This window comes from Lepidochelys olivacea (assembly GCF_965140295.1).
Source record: "Lepidochelys olivacea isolate rLepOli2 genome assembly, chromosome: 6".
Lineage (NCBI taxonomy): Eukaryota > Metazoa > Chordata > Testudines > Cheloniidae > Lepidochelys > Lepidochelys olivacea.
Genome location: NC_140416.1, coordinates 34678210 through 34698040, shown reverse-complemented (window position 1 = coordinate 34698040; position 19831 = coordinate 34678210). Strand labels below are relative to the sequence as shown.

Genomic DNA, 19831 nt, shown 5'->3' with positions numbered 1-19831 from the left:
GTCCATTGAGTATCTCTAAGCTCCCCTCAAAGGTATTAATTTCACACTGAATGCCACTTGTCACTGGCTCTTCAAAAGCACGTGCTAAATTGAAAGTGCTATTTTTATCCATGTAACAGGAGGGCCAAGAGGATAGATGTTTGTAAATGGACAGGCTCCACTCCTGAGCTTTGCAACGTTAATGTCCACTTCACAGAATAACTCTCTTCTGTCACAGTGCATCACTGTAAAGGTTTATGAGCTGGTTTCTCGAGTCCCAGCAGAAGAGTTCTCTGTACCTTTTTCCTTTTTTTAGAAGAAATATTTAATTCCTTAAGAAGGGTAATATTTAAGAAGGGCTCTAGAGGTGATCCTGGCAATTACAGACCGGTAAGTCTAATGTCAGTACGGGGCAAATTAGATGAAACAATAGTAAAGAATAAAATTGTCAGACACATAGAAGAAATAAATCGTTGTGCAAAAGTCAACATGGTTTCTGTAAAGGGAGATCATGTCTTACTAATCTATTAGAGTTCTTTGAGGGGATCAACAAACGTGGACAAGGGGGATCCAGTGGACATAGTGTACTTAGATTTCCAGAAAGCCTTTGACAAGGTCCCTCACCAAAGGCTCTTACTTAAATTAAGTTGTCATGGGATAAGAGGGAAGATCCTGTCATGGATTGAGAACTGGTTAAAAGACAGGGAACAAAGGGTAGGAATAAATGGTAAATTTTCAGAATGGAGAAAAGATCTCACAAAACTAAGTGATTGGGCAACAAAATGGCAAATGAAATTTAATGTGGATGAATGTAAAGTAATGCATATTGGAAAAAATAACCCCAACTATACATACAATATGATGGGGGCTAATTTAGCTACAACTAATCAGGAGAAAGATCTTGGAGTCATCGTGGATAATTCTCTAAAAAGCAAACGGGATGTTAAGAATCATTTAAAAAAGGGTAGAGAAAAAGACAGAGAATATCTTATTGCCCTTATGTAAATCCATGGTACACCCACATCTTGAATACTGCGTACAGATGTGGTCCCCTCATCTCAAAAAAGATATACTGGTATTAGAAAAGGTTCAGAAAAGGGCAACTAAAATGATTAGGGGTTTGGAACAGGTCCCATATGAGGAGAAATTAAAGAGGCTAGGATTTTTCAGCTTGGAAAAGAGGAGACTAAGGAGGGATATGATAGAGGTATGTAAAATCATGAGTGGTGTGGAAAAAGTGAGTAAGGAAAAATTATTTACTTGTTCCCATAATATAAGAACTAGGGGCCACCAAATGAAATGAATGGGTAGCATATTTAAAACAAATAAAAGGAAGTTCTTCTTCACTCAGCGCACAGTCAATCTGTGGAACTCCTTGCCTGAGGAGGTTGTGAAGGCCAGGACTATAACAGGGTTTAAAAGAGAACTGGATAAATTCATGGAGGTTAAGTCCATTAATGGCTATTAACCAGGATGGGTAAGGAATGGTGTCCCTAGCCTCTGTTTGTCAGAGGTGGAGATGGATGGCAGGAGAGAGATCACTAGATCATTATCTGTTAGGTTCACTCCCTCTGGGGCACCTGGGATTGATCACTGTCGGCAGACAGGATACTGGGCTGGATGGACCTTTGGTCTGACCCAGTATGGCCATTTTTATGTTCTTAAGCTCTGGATCTCTTGGAAATTATTTTAAAAACACAATGAGGTTATGTAAGGAGCTGCAGTATCAAGTGACCTGCTGCATTGGACACACCTGCGCTATGTGTACATAGGCATATTAGGTGGTGGCTTCCCCATATCTGCCCTCAACACATCTACATAAACTTGCCCTGTACATTTTCTTCAGATTTGTATGTTTTATAGTGTCATTTGCTGGTGTAATAAAGCAACAGTGTAATTTCCTGAAGTTATCATACAGGCAAAACTACTTCAATGGGAGTATGTGTATGCAAAGACAGAGCTTTGTGCCATATCCTGGTACTCTTACTCACATGAGGACAGGTGGCAGAATTGGACCCACAGTTTTTAGCCATGGGAAAATGAATCTTGGAATGTTTCTTGTTTTTTCAGTAATTGTTTTCTGCTCAGAGTTTACTAGGATAAGAAGATTCAGACAAACAGTAGCAACTAATCTCTGCTTTGCCACCATTTTAGTGCTGAGTAAGAAGAGTTACGTCCCATGTATGATGATTTCTTGTCTGTTGTGGCTAAGGTTATTTAGAGAGGCACTTTTTGTTTGTATCTAGAAATTAAAACCAAAAGAAACACATTTATCTCAGGTATGTCTGTATCTCTAAGGCCATGCCTACACTACCCGCCGAATTGGCGGGTAGTGATCGATCTATCGTGGATCGATTTATCGCGTCTAGTGTAGAAGCGATAAATCGATCCCCAATCGCTCTGCCATCGACTCCGGAACTCCACCAGGGCGAGAGGTGGAAGCGGAGTCGACGGGAGAGCGGTGGCCGTCAATCCCGCGCCGCAATGATGCGAAGTAAGTGATTCTAAGTCGATCTAAGATACATTGACTTCAGCTATGCTATTCTCGTAGCTGAAGTTGCGTATCTTAGATCGATCCACCCCTCTCCCCCCATGTAGACCAGGCCTAAGGAGCCTATCACTATGGTGTTTAGGGCCTTGCAGTCCTGGAGCTGCTAACAGGCGAAGTTGACGTACAGTTTTTTGCATCACTTGGCCTCAATCCAGATTTCATTTGCATGATCTTCTGAGCCCAGTCTGAGAGCTGTGGGGGAAAGATTGGCAAAAGAGAGAGGGCGCATTCACTGTTTCTGAACATGCTTGTGCTTGTGCTTATATTCAGAGAAAGCTCAGAGCCACAAAGTTTGATCCTGGATCTGGCTCTAAACTTCCCCAAAGTCCAGGGGAGTTTAGATCCGCTCTTTGGCCCAAATCAAACTCTAGCTATAACAGCCTTTAATGCTGAGAGAGAAAAGGCCTGGCATAGGAAAACATACAGAAAGAGATTCCAGAAGATGAGAAGCAAAAAGGGAAAGATAAAAATAATGTACTCTCAGCCGTTTCCCTGAAAAAGGAGAACAAGCAGCCACAAAGGCTTCAGAGACTTCAGCTAGAGCTTCTCATTTTCCCTGTATGGACCCCTCTTATTTTCTGAGGGGGACAGGAGTTTTACCATCTCCAACTTATCAGGGATGGCCCAAGGCAAGTCCAGAGTGAGTAGACACACAGGGCCCCACGTTCCAGGAACCAGTCACTGGAGAAAGTGGAAAAGAGTTGGAAAGCAGAAGAGACCTTCCCCCAGCTGCCAAACTCCTGCATTGCCATGACTGGAACCTACAACTAGAGTAGCTGCCAGCCCCTTACCTGTGCCAATCCATATCTACAGAAGTCTGCTTGGGCCCCACACATCTGATTTCACCAGGATTCTGCAAATCCTAGCTTGGCTCTGCCTCATAAAGGTTAGTAGTGTTCCCTGTTCCCTGCCAATGACAAATGCAGAATAAAGCTGGGATTTTCAAAGGAGGCTAAGGGAGGTAGGCAAGTGCCCAACTCCCATTGAAATTCAGTGGAAGATGAGTACCTAGCTCCCTTAGTCTCCTTTGAAAATCTCAGCCTGTAGCAGCAGCAGTACTCAATAGGAATTTACCAGTGCAGTGTTAATTTTTTTAAAAAAGCTGCTGCCTTGTTGCGGCAATGACTGTGAGAATGGAACAAAATCCAGACATAGAAAATCTCTGGGTAGTATCCTGATTTTACACAAAGCCTGTGCTTTCCAGGAGTTCCCCTGGCAGTACTGTGATAGGATGGTGGGTTTGGCTACAGAAACACTTCCCTCCCCACTGCCCTGCTGTGTTGTTGCAAAGTTACTAATGGATGTGGTCACTCAGTCTTCTCAGCGTATGAGGGATACAGTTCCACTCGCATTAGCTGGTGCTCCAGCGGACTGGCTTTGTTATCTACAGTCCTGGCACAGTGTAGCAAAATCTGTAAAGCCAGACTTTACAGGCCATGCAACCTTTCCTAAATGTTAAAGGGTCTGTTCATAATTTTATCTGCACTATAAAACCACTGCTAAGTGGAGGAAGGGATCTGAAAACAGCACATATTTAGGCCCTGGTTCAGCAAAGTACTTCAGTATGTGCTTAACAGTTATCCTGTGCTTGAATCATTGCCTTAGCATGAAATACCTGTCTGCCATATAACTCCTCTAGACTTGCTGATGTTCATACCTTTGGAAATTAAAAGGGAGGGTATATATAAAGCCTTTGATCCTGCTTCCAGAGTTCTGTGCCTTTAGTACGCTTCGGTTGATTCTGTAGAATATTTGCTTGTTTGGAATAGTATATGCCTAGACCCAGTAAGCTGCTCCCCTGCACAAAGAAGTTCTCAGTGATCCCTACTACAATTTTAGCTAGCTTTGCATTTACTGCACTGCAGGAGAGTTTCAGGGAAGTGTAAACTTTTAAGAGGATTTTCATGTTTTGTAATAGAAAAATTGGAAATCTCCCATCCGCCCCCTTTGCAGGTCCCCAATCTCTCTAGGTGTTCTGCTGCCCATTAACTTTCCCACTCACTTAGGTGATTGATTAATGTCATAAGATTTACTTTACCTAGGAAAAATAAAAAGCTGTAAAATATGTGATATCAATATACATGAATATTAGGAGAGCAATTCCAAATTTTTGTAATCTCTGAGGAAGCATTGAAGATTATGAGCCATTTAATTAAGGAGGGGGAATAGGACATCACATAGCTTTTACTACAGACTTGCACTTGGTTTCCTTCCCATAACTAGAAGTGTCCTGTTTTATTGACTGTTCCAGGGAAGCTGTTCCCCATCTGAATGTATTTACATAGGATTATTTTAAAATTGTGTTATCATTCTGGTGCCTTCCTTTTTAGAGCATCATTTTGGCTTCTCCAATATGTGTTGCTTAACCATGTGTGTCAGGAACCTTCCCAGGTTGGTGGGGCTAAATGGCAGAATGGATGGTTTAGGGACCTATTGTTCTTATCCTTGCTAGTATAAAGTGACCTGCTAGTACAGGGGTGGGCAAACTTTTTGGCCTGAGGGCCACATCTGGGAATAGAAATTGTATGGCAGACCATGAATGCTCACAAAATTGGGGTTGTGGTGCAGGACGGGGTGAGGGCTCTGGTTGGGGGTGTGGGCTCCAGGGTGGGGCCAGAAATAAGGAGTTCAGAGTGCAAGAGGAGGCTCCAGGCTGCGACCGGGGTGTGGGGGGGGGAGCGGGGTGAGAGCTCTGGCTGGGGGTGCGGGCTCTGGTGTGGGGCTGGAGATGAGGAGTTTGCTCCGGGCTGGGACTGAGGGGTTCGGAGGGCGGGAAAGAGATCAGGGCTGGGGCAGGGTGTTGGGGTGTGGCGGGAGGCTCAATGGTGCAAGCTCCGGGCGGCGCTTACCTCAGGCGGCTCCCGGAAGCAGCGGCATGTCCCTTCTCCTGCTCCTAAGCGGAGGCTCAGCCAGGGGGCTCCGCTCTGCATGCTGCCCCCACCCCAAGTGCCACCCCTGCAGCTCCCATTGGCCTCGGTTCCTGGCCAATGGGAGCTGCAGGGGCAGCACTTGGGGCAGGGGCAGCATGCAGAGCAGAGCCTCTGGCTGCCCTTTCACATAGGAGCCAGAGGGGGGCCATGCCGCTGTTTCTGGGAGCCACGGGAGTAGCCCCCCAACCCTGCTCACTGGTTGGAGCACTGGAGGTGGGGATATACCGCTGCTTCTGGGAGCCGCATGGAGCGGCCCCTGACCTTGCTCCCTGTCTGGAGCTCCAGAGCGGGGCAAGCCCCAGACCCCGCTCCCCAACGGGAGCTCTAGGGCCAGATTAAAATGGCTGGTGGGCCAGATCCAGTCAATGGGTCATAGTTTGCCCACCCCTGTGCTAGTAGAATGGAGGTCAACTAATTTATTTTCTGGAGTAGGATTTCTTTTGACATGGATGTCTGTAATCATAAATTATATGACAGTAGATTATAGTCCAGAATGATCACATGGCAACTTTCTACTAGTAAATGATGTTGGGTGCACATATTAATATATATATATATATAACTGATCCCATTTCAGCCGCAACAAAAAAGTCTGGCTGTGGTCCGAAATTGCCCCAGAACGGCTATCAGGACTGGCCAACGTTACAGTATGGTTTCCAGTTGTCATTATATCTCTGTATCCTGCTGGCCAGATTGGTAAAGACCTGGTGCCAAATTCTGATCTCCTTCATGCTGGTGTAAATCACAAGTAACTCCACTAACTTCTCTCTCTTGGGTATTTCTAAAACATCCATCCCCTTGATATATGAGCACTAACTTAAATGGAGCTACTCTAGATTTACACCCATTTGTACCTATCTCACATAGGGGAAAATCAGGCTTGTTTCTTTATAGTTGGTCTCTTCCCAGCTTCATGTATTCCGTAGTCTTGTGACTGTGAAATAATCTTCTATGCTTCCTGCCCTTACTTCTTCCTTAATCCCCCTCATTTTCTTTCTCACCTGTCTCTCTTTCCTTCTTGCAGTCAGTAGTGAACCTGATCAGTGAGCTACAGGAACAGATGTGTAGACTACAGCTGGAAATTAATAGTAAAATCCAGGAAAGAAAGTCTCAAGATAGGAAATCTGAACTGACAGCTAACGGTCCTCAGGCCAGCACGAGATCAGTGGTAGAGAGCCTCACCCAGAAGAATTGCTCCCTGTGTGATGTATGAGAAGTACACTTTAGCATAATTTTGTGCATTGTCCCTTTCTCACAAAAACTGAATTCCACTAACCAGAATTACGTTGTGAACAATAGGCATTAATCTGTGTGACTTTTTTTTAGACAGTGTGCTGTGTTAATAATAAACCTAGTGCCAAATTCTGCTCTTATTGATGTCTGCTTTACCAATGCACAGATCTCAATGAGAGCAAAATATGGCCCTCTTATTTTTTTATAAAGTTTGTATTTTGCTTCTAACTCTCAAAAGCATTTCGTCATAGCCGTTCTATTTTAGAATGCCAAGAATAGAACTGTGTTTGTTTGTATTGCAGCATATTTTCTGAGGCGATCTGCCGCCGTGTATGTCAGCAGAACCGTGCCGTGACACACTGAACACAGCGAGCCACTTGAGAAGTGCTTAGCACACTCGCAGAAATAATTTGCTTTTCTTTTCATTCTGTTCATCGTATGTGTTCTGATGGAATTAAATTAATTAAAAGACGCAGTGAACGACTTCAGTTTGTCCTTTTAAAAAATCAAAAATCTTTTTTTAATTCTCTGAAACAATCACTTAGGATAAAATATTTTTTATGTTTACAGTATAAACCTTCACTTTATTTGATCAAAACCACTTTACGTGTCAGGGTAAAAGGTACTTTGCTTAAGCTGCTTAAATATGAATGGAGGTGGAGGGACAATGGCATGCTTGAAAGCCTATTAAGATTACTTTTTAGTTCCAGGTTGCTGCATTTGCAGTGTCTCCTTAATTATTTGTGGGATCATTTCTGGAAAGCCGAACTGTAATCTGCTCATGTTGACAGAGGGTTTTGCTATTTTGATTTTTTTGTTGGTTGGTTGGTTTTCAAAAAAATTTCTGTCATTTTTTTTATAGGATTTTTTTTTTATAAATATCCTCTGTTGATTTGGTACCTATTAAACATACGGCTGCTGTTTCTTGATTAATAATTCACTTTTGTCTGGCACTGGCTAGTGAGTCATTAGAGTACATATGAAATGCACATTGAAGAAAAAGGTTGAAATTTATATTAAGGTATGAACAGCATCATGAAAGGGGCTCCATGTTTAAAATGCACATTTGAAGAACTGTTGTTCTTGTTTTCCCTGAGACATAGGTAGGGTTCCTTAAGGTACACGAATATGTGAGATCCATGTGTTTGGATTAGGTTTAGGGTTTGTCACATTACAAATGTCAGTTCAAGGAAATAGTGCCCCCTCGATGCCAGTGCCAAGGTTCATCAGTAATGTTGGTCTCGGAGAATGAACACTAAGGTTATAATCATCTTAAAGGAGGAGAGGGATTCAAGAGGCAAGATATGGCCAGATAGATGGAGGTCATTAGGATCCTGTCTGGACAGCTTTGGGTAGGCCCAGTGACAAGGATAACCCCTGTACTTGGATGCCTGGTGAAGGTAAATTGGGCACCAACGTAAAAGGCAACAAAAGTTGCATTTCAATATGATAAATTACAAAACATTACTATTCATTAAAATCAGAGCTTGAAAAATGTACCTACTGTGGACTAAGCCCACTAGTAAAATATACTGGTGATTTTCTTCATACATATTCCAGAACCACACCTTCTGTAATTTAAAGTAATAAGATGGTTATGTGGTGTTTGTTGTGTGCTATTGGAAAATATGGTCAATTTTCTTTTATTTATATTTTTAAATGAGATTTATTTTCTCTCTTGGTTTTAACCTTCCTCATCTTTCTTTCCTTTTCTTTTGTAGATCATAGTGTATATTTCCTTCATTGTCTTCCGTAGCTGTTTCCTCTTTCTGCTTCCACTCCCATATAACTCTTCCCCTATGTTGTGTTCTCTACCTCCTCTTCTGTAATTTCTGTCTCCTCATGCACTTCTGCCTCCCAGATCTCTTATCCCAAAATACCATGCTCCTCTTCCCCCTTAATCTTTCAGAATCTCGCCACTCACACAAAGGACTTGGGAATTTTACCAGACTCCTAACAGCCAAGTGACTAAACATACCAAACAGGGGCAGTGCCCAGGTGAAATGTCCCTCCTTCCCAACCCTCCATCCCTCTTAAACTGCTGGGAAATGGGAAGGTGCTGAGATTCCTATCTTGATGCTCTTCTGATATCCTCCTCAAGGTGTCATCTTTTATATCAGCCTTCATAGAATCATAGAATATCAGGGTTGGAAGGGACCCCAGAAGGTCATCTAGTCCAACCCCCTGCTCAAAGCAGGACCAATTCCCAGTTAAATCATCCCAGCCGGGGCTTTGTCAAGCCTGACCTTAAAAACCTCTAAGGAAGGAGATTCTACCACCTCCCTAGGTAACGCATTCCAGTGTTTCACCACCCTCTTAGTGAAAAAGTTTTTCCTAATATCCAATCTAAACCTCCCCCACTGCAACTTGAGACCATTACTCCTCGTTCTGTCATCTGCTACCATTGAGAACAGTCTAGAGCCATCCTCTTTGGAACCCCCTTTCAGGTAGTTGAAAACAGCTATCAAATCCCCCCTCATTCTTCTCTTCTGCAGGCTAAACAATCCCAGCTCCCTCAGCCTCTCCTCATAACTCATGTGTTCCAGTCCCCTAATCATTTTTGTTGCCCTTCGCTGGACTCTCTCCAATTTATCCACATCCTTCTTGTAGTGTGGGGCCCAAAACTGGACACAGTACTCCAGATGAGGCCTCACCAATGTCGAATAGAGGGGAACGATCACGTCCCTCGATCTGCTCGCTATGCCCCTACTTATACATCCCAAAATGCCATTGGCCTTCTTGGCAACAAGGGCACACTCCTGACTCATATCCAGCTTCTCGTCCACTGTCACCCCTAGGTCCTTTTCCGCAGAACTGCTGCCTAGCCATTCGGTCCCTAGTCTGTAGCGGTGCATTGGGTTCTTCCGTCCTAAGTGCAGGACCCTGCACTTATCCTTATTGAACCTCATCAGATTTCTTTTGGCCCAATCCTCCAATTTGTCTAGGTCCTTCTGTATCCTATCCCTCCCCTCCAGCGTATCTACCACTCCTCCCAGTTTAGTATCATCCGCAAATTTGCTGAGAGTGCAATCCACACCATCCTCCAGATCATTTATGAAGTTATTGAACAAAACCGGCCCCAGGACCGACCCTTGGGGCACTCCACTTGATACCGGCTGCCAACTAGACATGGAGCCATTGATCACTACCCATTGAGCCCGACAATCTAGCCAGCTTTCTACCCACCTTATAGTGCATCCATCCAGCCCATACTTCCTGAACTTGCTGACAAGAATACTGTGGGAGACCGTGTCAAAAGCTTTGCTAAAGTCAAGAAACAATACATCCACTGCTTTCCCTTCATCCACAGAACCAGTAATCTCATCATAAAAGGCGATTAGATTAGTCAGGCATGACCTTCCCGTAGTGAATCCATGCTGGCTGTTCCTGATCACTTTCCTCTTCAGCTAGTACTTGTCCAATAAATTTGAAGCAGAGCCTCCCCTCCCCAACCAAATCACCCTGGCTGTTAGACGGGAGACGGAATATTCTCTGTGTTCCCTCTATATGTCTTATCTAGATATTTGAGGGACTTTATAAGGGCCCCATAATGTAGTATCTGAGCCCCTTACAATCTTTAACAAATGTAATGTATTTATCTTCACAATGCCCCTTTGAGGCAGGGAAGAAAAGGAAAACTCTGAGCAGCAGCAGAGAAGATTGAAGTGTCCATCTACTGATGAATTAAACAGACACGACTCGTCTGCCTGGGGGTTTAAAACCAGTTGAAGTTGAGTTAATCTGGTTCTATAATGCTAGTGTACACATGACGCAATGCATCACAGTGCATTAACTCCACACGTACAGCAAAACTCTGGAGTCCTCTAGCAAAGTGGACTAAGTTTGCTACGAATTGATTTAGTTAGATCTTTTGTTCATATGCATGCACTGCTCCAACAGCTATCCCTCAGGGCTTTGAAGTCGACCACTACTGGCCTGTCTATGTACCTATGTGCACCTTCTGCCCTGGTATCAAGTTCCCAGGACAGACCCTCCCCCATTTAAAACCAGCCGTGAGACCAGCTTTTGCCCATTTGCTCCTGGGCTCGAGTAGATCAGTATTCTTGCAGTACTATAGCAATTCCACTCCACAGTCCCCACAACTTGCCTTGTGCTACTGCTTGGAGCCATGTTGAGACTCTGCATCTCATTGCCATCTGGGAGAAGAGTCAGTGCTGGAAGCTCTTGTGGTCAGACATCAGGATAAAGAACTGTCTGTGGGAATTCTGAAGCAGATGTCCATGAAGTGTCGTGATCAGGACACCAAGCAGTGCTGGAGAAAGAGTACACAGCTCAGGAGGGCCCACCTTAAAATGAGGGATGCAAGGAAGACATCCACCAGGAGACATGTGAGCTGTCCATTTTACAAAGAACTGGACAGACCAGCAAAAACTTTTGGATCTTGCTTATCATCTCTGAGGTTCCCCCGAGATTGGGAAGAATCTCAAGGAGGAAAAGTCAGTAATTCATATTTTAAAAATGCTATCATGGCCTGTCTGGAAAAAAAACAATAGCCCATTCTTTGTTTTTTTTCCATTCTCCTGCAGCCAGACCTGTCAATGGCAGAGTGCCTGGCCAACCTGAGGGGGCATAAAAGGAAGACTTGAGACAAGATGTTTGTGCAGCTCATAGGAGAGTCCCACAGAAAAATTCAAGATGGGTGAGAGGTGGAGGCAGTATCCTAGGAGCCAAAAGGAGGAAAAAATGGAGCTGTCAAACAAGACATTGGCAGCGGCCAAGGACAACATCACAGTCACCAGGGAAAGCATTACCATAACCAGGGAAAGCGTGGAAAAGGACAGGGAGATGTAGAGGCAGTTCAGAGAGACTCTATTAAGCCAAAATAAGCTGCTTTGCTGTATGGTGGTGCTAGGACGCAGGCGCTGCAGCCCAGAGAGGTGGGACCCAGCCACGTTCTTCAGCCCCTGGACAATACAAGTTACTGGGGCCACCTGCAACTCCACCTTGCTCCACCCCCCCTGGAGCAGTGTTCCCTTTGCAGGGGTCAACCTCTGGGCACAGAAGAAAACTGCACCTGAGAGCCCAGCTCTTTTGAGTCCTCCAGTGCCCCAATAACTTTGAGCCACGGCACTCAATCCCAGAAATCCCACGAACAAAAGAGACACAAGCAAGGCATATACTCGCCCGTAACTTTTTAAGCACCTCCACCCCGCCAGCTGTTCTGCACTGCACTGCACTTTCAGTGTTGGCTGCTCTGTTGTTTTGTTTAATATATTTTCGATTTAAAAGCTGTTGTAGTATTGCATGTGTAAAAACTTAACTTTTGATTTGTTACATGACTCTTTCTTGTTTCATAATCAAAACCATTTAAAATTCATATATTATGACTCATCACTGCAAGAAAGTTAGAAATCCCTTTAAACAATGGTAAAATAATTTATGGAGTTTCACAAAAGTACTTGAACAAGGCCCCACTTACACCACCCAGTGAACCTGAATCCCACTTCCAGGGGCTAATGGCTGGTTGTATAGCCACACGTTTGCAGGGATGAGACTCAAAATAAGAACAGTGGGCATCCCAAACAATATGTCTCTGGGTCTTTCCATTTTCTGTGGGATACTTGGCTGGCTGCTGAAACCGCTGAGCAAGATCTGGAACTCATCTTCCCACCCACGGTTAAGGCGTTCCCCTTTATCCTCACAAATATTGGATAGAACACAACATATTAATATAATACTCAGCACACTTTTTTCTGCTGCTTCCAATGTATTCCACAAACAGCACCATCTCCCTTTCAGATGGCCACATGCACACTTGATTACCATTCTGCAACTGCTGAGTGTGTAGTTAAAAAGCTCTTTCATTCTGTCCTGATCTGTGATCTGGTCTGTGAATGGCTTCATTAACCAAGGAAGCAGGACTTAAGACAGGTCTCCCAGAATAACCAGAGAAACATATACACTGTTAATGTCCATAGTGTTCCTGGGGCCACACTGTCCTCCTTCCATTACTTTGAAAAGGCCTGAGTTCTGATCATGTACACTTCCAGTCTACCCTATATTTATGTCTGTAATCCTACCATGGTGGTCAGCCAGCCCTTAGAACACCATGGAGAGCTATCCCTTCTTATTCATAAGTTCTGTGCCGTAGTGGGGGAATGAGGGGCTGGGAGGGGACAAATGATAGGAGATGGGTTTATAAGTTGTCCTAGATAGTCTGATGGCTTTGCATGTATGAGGTTCCCAATAGTCTCCTGAGCATTACCCAGCTTTATAACTGGATGCAATAGTACCTTTTCCATGGCGTGACACTCCTACATGAGAATATCCCAAGCAGTTGATCTCCCCAAGTTGAATTGTTTTGCCACCAACCAGCAGCATTCTGGAGTGGCCAGCTTCCTGATGCATAATTGTGACCTGCTTTTCTAGGGACACTGGGTACAGCATGTTGGTATGCTGTCGATGAAGCTCGAAGGTCAGTTCAGCAATTGTCTAAAAAAAAATGTAGCCCTTCCCACCCTGAAATTTTCTCACTACTGCTGGTCAAAGAACGATTCATTCCTACCAAGCCCACGCTGGTTTTCCGAGGCCAGAAATGCTCTGCTCAACATGGTGGCAGCTGTGAGTACGCACAGACTGCTTGATGTGTATTTCAGCGCTCAAAGCCAAACAGATTCGGTTCTGGAGATCACAGGTCGCACCGCTGAGTGTAGGATGTGGCAGCAGCAACAGCTCCTCCAGCAGCAGGAGGAAATTCAGCAACAGTGGAAACATGACACAGGTGAGGAAGAAGAGGAGGACACTGAGCAGCTAGTTCTAGAGGACCAGTTCCTGGAGGAGTTTCAAACTGTGCGAACACTATTGGTGCAGCTTGTGTACGGCGTGTTATCACCCATGCAGCAAAAAGCTGTGCATTAAGACTCCCCGTGTAGATATATCCTAATAAAGCTGTCGAGAATCTTTTTGTTGTTGTAAATGCATCTCTTGGCTGTATCAATTAACATGGAACCTTCTATTTACTGACGGGTCTCTCTATCATCAGCTCCTCAGGTAGGGACGTAGTCTTATTTGTCTGTAAAGTGTTTGTGTATGGTGCCTGTCTGCTGAATATTGCCTCATCTGTTGGTATTTTAGGTATCTTAAATACCTACCAGCAGGGGACTTTCTCCCTTCTGTGAACTTTAGGAGACTCTTGGGCAGCATTTCAGTCTTCTAGATTTTTTTTAAAGAGCCTCTGAACGCAACCCTTGGTACAATATAACATGGATATAAGTGAACCTGACTACTTTCATTGCTATGCACCTGAACACATCAGAGTCCGCCATCTTTCCTACACAACCAAGCAAAATTGGTCATAACTTTGGCTAGAGAGTTTCAGAAAGGATTCCACTTAATAATATAGCAAATCAAAGTAGTTTTCACTTATTTAACTTAGGGTGCACAAATAACAAGGAACAGTTTGTTTTACATGGATGGTTCCACATTCCCTGGAGTGTGTCATGGATGAGCCTTAATTTGTGTCCTTAGAAAACAAATACTTGGTTGAGCTCTTTCTTTAGCTGTTCTTTATCTTTTTCTTTTGCAGGGTTTGCTTCAGGAACTCAAACATCTCAAAATTAAAGTAGAAGAGCTGGAAAATGAACGAACCCAATATGAATGGAAATTAAAAGCAACCAAAGTAAGCATTAAATTTAGCACTTATGAAGGACAGACTTTTTCCAACCTGGAAGTGGATACTCCCTATTTTTCCCTCAATATTTACTTTTTTTTTAACATTTAATATATTTCACTGATGACTATAAAATAAGATTTTGTTTGAACAATCTGTTGAATGCAGATTTTGCCTTTAAAGTTTTGCTATCCTTTTACTTAGGATTTTTACTCGTCCTGCCACCCCATTCTCCTCTCTTTTTCTTTTCCCAAAAACTAATATATTGGCTAACAAAGGAATTTTAGCAAGCCTTCCTTTCAGGCTTTCTATTTTACTCTTTCTATATCAGTTACTAGCTTCTGGAGTAAGTTCTCTAGCTTGAAAGTCACCGTTTCACAGATGCAGACAGAGACAGCAGTGGAAGGAAAAATGTAGAGCTGCTTTGGTGTACCACATGAGTAAATTTCATAGAGTGTAAGAACAGAACAGATCATTAGATCAACTTGGATTTTACCCAGTTATTCAAGTATTGAGCCCAATAACTTGTGTTCATCTAAAGCATGGACTCCTGAAAGGCATCCAGTCTTGATTTGAAGACATCAAGAGGTGGAGAATTCATGGCTTCCCTTTGAAGTTTGTTCCAATGGTTAATTACCCTCCTTGTTAAACATTTTTGCCTTACTTCTAGTTTGAATTTGTCAGGCTTCAGCTTCCAGCCATTGGTTCTTGTTATGACTTTCCCCACTAGATTAAAAAACCTTTTAATACAATTAATAATAACAACAAGGGGGAAGGAATGCAAGCCAAAATAGGGAAAGAACAAGTAAAAGACTATTTAGATAAGTTAGATTATTCCGTTGGCAGGACCTGATGAAATTCCCCTAAGGGTACTTAATGAAGTAGCTGAAGCAATCTTGAAATTATTAGTGATTATTTTCAAGAATTCATGGAGAATGGGTAAGGTCCCAGAGATCTGGAGAACGGCAAACATAGTACCTGTCTTTAAGAATGGGAAATAAGAGGATCCAGGCAGTTAGACTAGTCAGCCTAACTTTAATAGCTGGAAAGATACTGGAACATTAAACGATCAGTTGGTAAACATCTAGAGGATAATAGGTTACTAAGTAGTAGCCAACTTGAATTTGTCAAGATCAAATCATGCCAGACCAACCTAATTTCCTTCTTTGCCAGGGTTACTGGCCCAATGGATGGTGTGGGGGAACAATAAATGTGATATATTTTGATTGTTAGTAAAGCTTTTGACACAGTCCCACATGACATTCTCATAAGCAAACTAGGAAATTGTGGTCTAAATAAAATTACTATAAGGTGGGTGCAAAACTGGTTGAAAGACAGTGCTCAAAGTGTAGTTATCACTGGTTTGCTGTCAAACTGGAAGGAGGTATTTATGGGGGTCCTCCAGGGGTCTGTTCTGAATCCAGTATTATTCAACATTTTCATTATTGATTTGAATAATGGAGTGAAGAGTTTGATTATAAAATCTAGGAGGGGTTGCAAACAGTTTGGAGGACAGGATTAGAATTCAAAATGACCTTGACAAATTGGAGAATTTGTCTGAAATCAACAAGATGAAATTCAGTAAAGATAAGTGCAAAGTAGTACGCTTAGGAAGGAAAAATCAAATACACAACTACAAAATGGGGAATAACTGTCTAGGCAGTAATACTGCTAAAAGGATCTGGGGGTTATAGTGGATCGCAGATTGAATGTGAACGAACAACGTGATGCAGTTACAAAAAAGGCTAATATAATTCTGTGACAGACTATACCCTTATGTTCACCACTTTTACAAAACTATGATAAATCTTGTACAAAGTATATCTTGCAAGGTATCATTTGAAAAATCATAATTCGCTGATCATGATTGTCCTGAGAAAATGTGTGGCAAAATTGAACATTATAAGAGTCTACTGTATGATGTTACTAATGCATATTTATCTGGGGAAGCTAGCCAAACCAGTTCCTCAGAGACAAAAGGCAAATGCATGCCTCAGGTATTAACAAAATCAGTTGGACAGTCACCTGGGTAAGCAGCCATTCTCTGGCAGGAAGAGGGGTGTGAACTCAAGAGGGGGACTAAAACTAAAAAACAGAGGGACAAACATCCCAAAGCTCCCCTTTTTCTTTCTCCCTGCCCACTTCATTTTCTGCGTGTGAGAAGACAAAAGTAAACAGCCGTTGGTCTCTGCGGAAGGAGCCCTGATATGAGGGTCAGGAAGCAAGAGTATGTGGAAGAATAATCCCTGCTGGTTTTGCGGGGGTTTGTTTACCTTCGTTTTCCCTCCCTGGTTGATGACTCTGTTTCCTGCATAAATGCAAATTAAGACAAGCACACATTCCTTTCTTTGTTTAGGACAGACCTGACTTCTGCCTGGGCAGGTCAGTGTGGTTTGGAACATGTGCTAGTAACATCATACAGGGGAATCTTAACAATGTTGACACACATATTTTAGCAGGACAATACTGATCAGAAAATTATGAGTTTTTAAATGATATCTTACAAGGCATACTTTCTACAAAAATTATTACAGTAGTGTGTATACAGGGGTGTATTCCATCACAATAATAAATCCATCTTCTGAAACAGTGACAATGAACTTTCCAGGTCTTTTGTAAATGTTTTGTCAAAACAATGTGTGGTCTATTATCTTCAGAGATGATGACTGTGAAAGGGAAAGGTGGAGGAGTGTGGAGGCAGAGGAAAGGGGGCGGAGAGAGAAATAGACTTCTGGAGAGATGTGAATGGGAGAAGATATGGGACTCGAAAGGAATATAAGTGCAGAGAAAGGAAGAGGAAAATTAACTGTGGTGATTATATGCAATTGAGTAAAAGAGGAAAGATGAGAGTTTTTAGGAGAAACCAAGATTGAAGAATGGGGTTGAGGAGACAAGTCCAAATCTGCTATTAGGAAGTCTGCACTTCTGTCTTCCTATTGCTCCAGCTACTGAAATAAAAATTTGAAATATCTCCCTGGCTGGGATATATAAAGCACATTAGTCACTAAGAACGCATGGTAATCATTCAGAGGTTTAGTAAGCTGAATTCCTATATTCCATGGGGATTTGATGGCAGAAATGGTGAGCCTTTGCTGCCACCCAGCTGCCTGCTCCTTCATGTCAAAATGTGTTTTCACCTACTAAACTAAATATCTCCCCTTCTTCCCTGTCACATCATGGGTTTTTCTTAACTATAATGTCTTGAGGACCTAGTAACACCTTACGTTCAAGATGCTAGATACTAAAGTGTTTTGTCTATTAGAAATGTCATAGATAGATCACAGTAAATTTTTACTAAGACAAATACTTTAAGTGCTTCTAAAGATGTACAAAAATCTGAAAAATGATGCCTCTTTCTCAGATAGCCAGCTGCTCTCAGACGGACTAACATGAGATAATAGTCTCCTTATGTTGCCAGTTGGGCAAGTCTGTATTTCTGTCCCTGCTGGATTTTTGTGAAGTTTTAGTGTGTGAGATTTTACCCAGTCATAAGGGCAGCCTTACACACATATGATGTGTGTAAATTAACTATTGTGTTTGATCCATATGAATGGTTGGTTTTCCGCCCATGCATTACTTCTGCCATAATTGCCATCTAAAATATCTGATGCAGGTAAGAGCAAGTTTTCCCAAATGTCTGACAGCGGTGGTCAAACTTAGTAGAAGTCAACCCAGGACACTTTTCTTGTATTTGATTATTTATCTTTTTTAATATGATGGATGCAGAAATATTGTATCACAATAGTAGAAGCTACACCTAATCCAAACATACAATTAACATAATAAAAGTGACCCATGACTATGCTGAAAAATGCAGGGTTCTCTTTCAAAATGTGGGTAAAGTTTGGGAAAATATTCTGTTCTCTTGGAGTAGCTGTTGCAAATGACTGAGAGTTCCCTTTTAGCACTATATTGCTGGCCCATGTAAAGCCTTGTACAAACTGTTAGGAAAACAACTACCCTTAATGCTTTCTGTCTATTCCCAGATTACTTACCAAGGAAACAGCCTGATTGAATTTGATCAGGCTGTACAGTTCTGAATCCTTAAAATCCCACCATCATATTTCGTGCTCTGCAGGGCTAATACCATTGAAAAACAGTGAGTACCTGTAAAAGAAATATCCTTCCTGCAGGATAGGTGGCATTGTTAAGGATCTAAGAGTTTCATAATATTAAAAGAAGGTATCAATCAGGGCCTGGAGTCAAGTGAAGTGACTTTTTGTTTGGGAATTGAGAATGAGTGGATATCCAATGATGGTGACATTCTGAATTTCTGTTCTGTTCTTTCAGGCTGAAATAGCCCAGCTTCAGGAGCAGTTAGCTCTCAAAGATGCAGAAATTGAACGTTTACAGAGTCAGCTCTCCAGGACCTTGGTACATAATGAAATTGCAGAAAGAGGTAAGAATGGATAGGGGAGAAATCAAAGCTGAAATGAAAACATTTGTCTTCCGTTCTGTGAAGCAGAAACTGCTCAGCATTTAAAGCAATGTAAGGAGACACAACAGTACTGCTTTCTACCGTTTTTGGGGGGATGGGGGAAAGAATGCTCTACTGACTGGCCAAGTAAGAAAATTTGGTATCCACAGAGCACTAAAACTTCTAATGCAGAGAACTTTGTTCTAAATTGAAAGACCATTTAATGTTCCTTATAGCCGTATATTTGTAAAATATTAATCTCAAAGTTCTATGAAAGGATATTTCTAGTTACCTTTTTAAAAAGTTACCAAACTGTTGTTTATCATTGTCACCATGCCTCTGTGTATCACAGCTGAGAATACCAGATTCAGGACAACCTCCTGAGAAATAGAGCAGACTCACCCCCAAACTGGTGGTTATTCTATTATTAGATATACCAAGACACAAACAAAAGTAAACTTCTGTCTCACCACACTGGTTAACATGCAGTCTCCTTAGGCATCCCACCCTTTGTTTCTCCACCCATACACTAGACTGTATAATGAGTGGTTATTTAAAACTAATTTAATCAAACAAAGGGTTCTTCTAATCCCAAGAGATCAGCCACATACTCAGGTCAATATATAACTCACATCTTACCCAATAATCACGATGTTGCCAATCCTTTAGTACCTATAATCTAAAGGTTTATTTAGAAGATTAAAGAAAAAGGAGAGAGTTAAAATGGTTAAGGAAATCAAATACATACAATCATTACAGAGTTCTTGTATCAGGTTTGAAGCAGTGATGTTACAGAATGCTGGCTTGTAAAGATTCTGGTGACTTCCATAAGATTGGAAGATCCTCAGTCCATTGATTAGAATGCTCCTTTTCATGTAAGACCATGGTCCAGAGATCAGAGCAGGAAAGAGGCAAAATAGAGATGCTTCCAGGGTAATCATATTTGATAGATTGTGACTTTTCCATTGATACCTTACATGACATACTTTGTACAAGATTTATAGCAATTGTCTAACAGTGATAATATTAATGATATAAATGGTCATATTCAAATCATACAGCGTCATAATGACTTCCCAGTAATAGTCATG

At 42.2% G+C, this 19831-nt stretch overlaps 1 protein-coding gene across 10 annotated transcripts in view; it reads left to right on the top strand.

Moving 5' to 3' along the window:
- The window catches only part of PPFIBP2 (PPFIA binding protein 2), a 206630-nt gene that overhangs the window by 150042 nt on the left and 36757 nt on the right, over nucleotides 1–19831 (top strand). For all 10 annotated transcript variants that reach the window (XM_084631942.1, XM_084631944.1, XM_084631946.1 and 7 more), the window contains 2 exons: nucleotides 14240–14332; nucleotides 18614–18722. In XM_084631942.1, the coding sequence (XP_084488068.1) occupies nucleotides 14240–14332; nucleotides 18614–18722 (202 nt within the window). The remainder of the gene's footprint in view (nucleotides 1–14239; nucleotides 14333–18613; nucleotides 18723–19831) is intronic.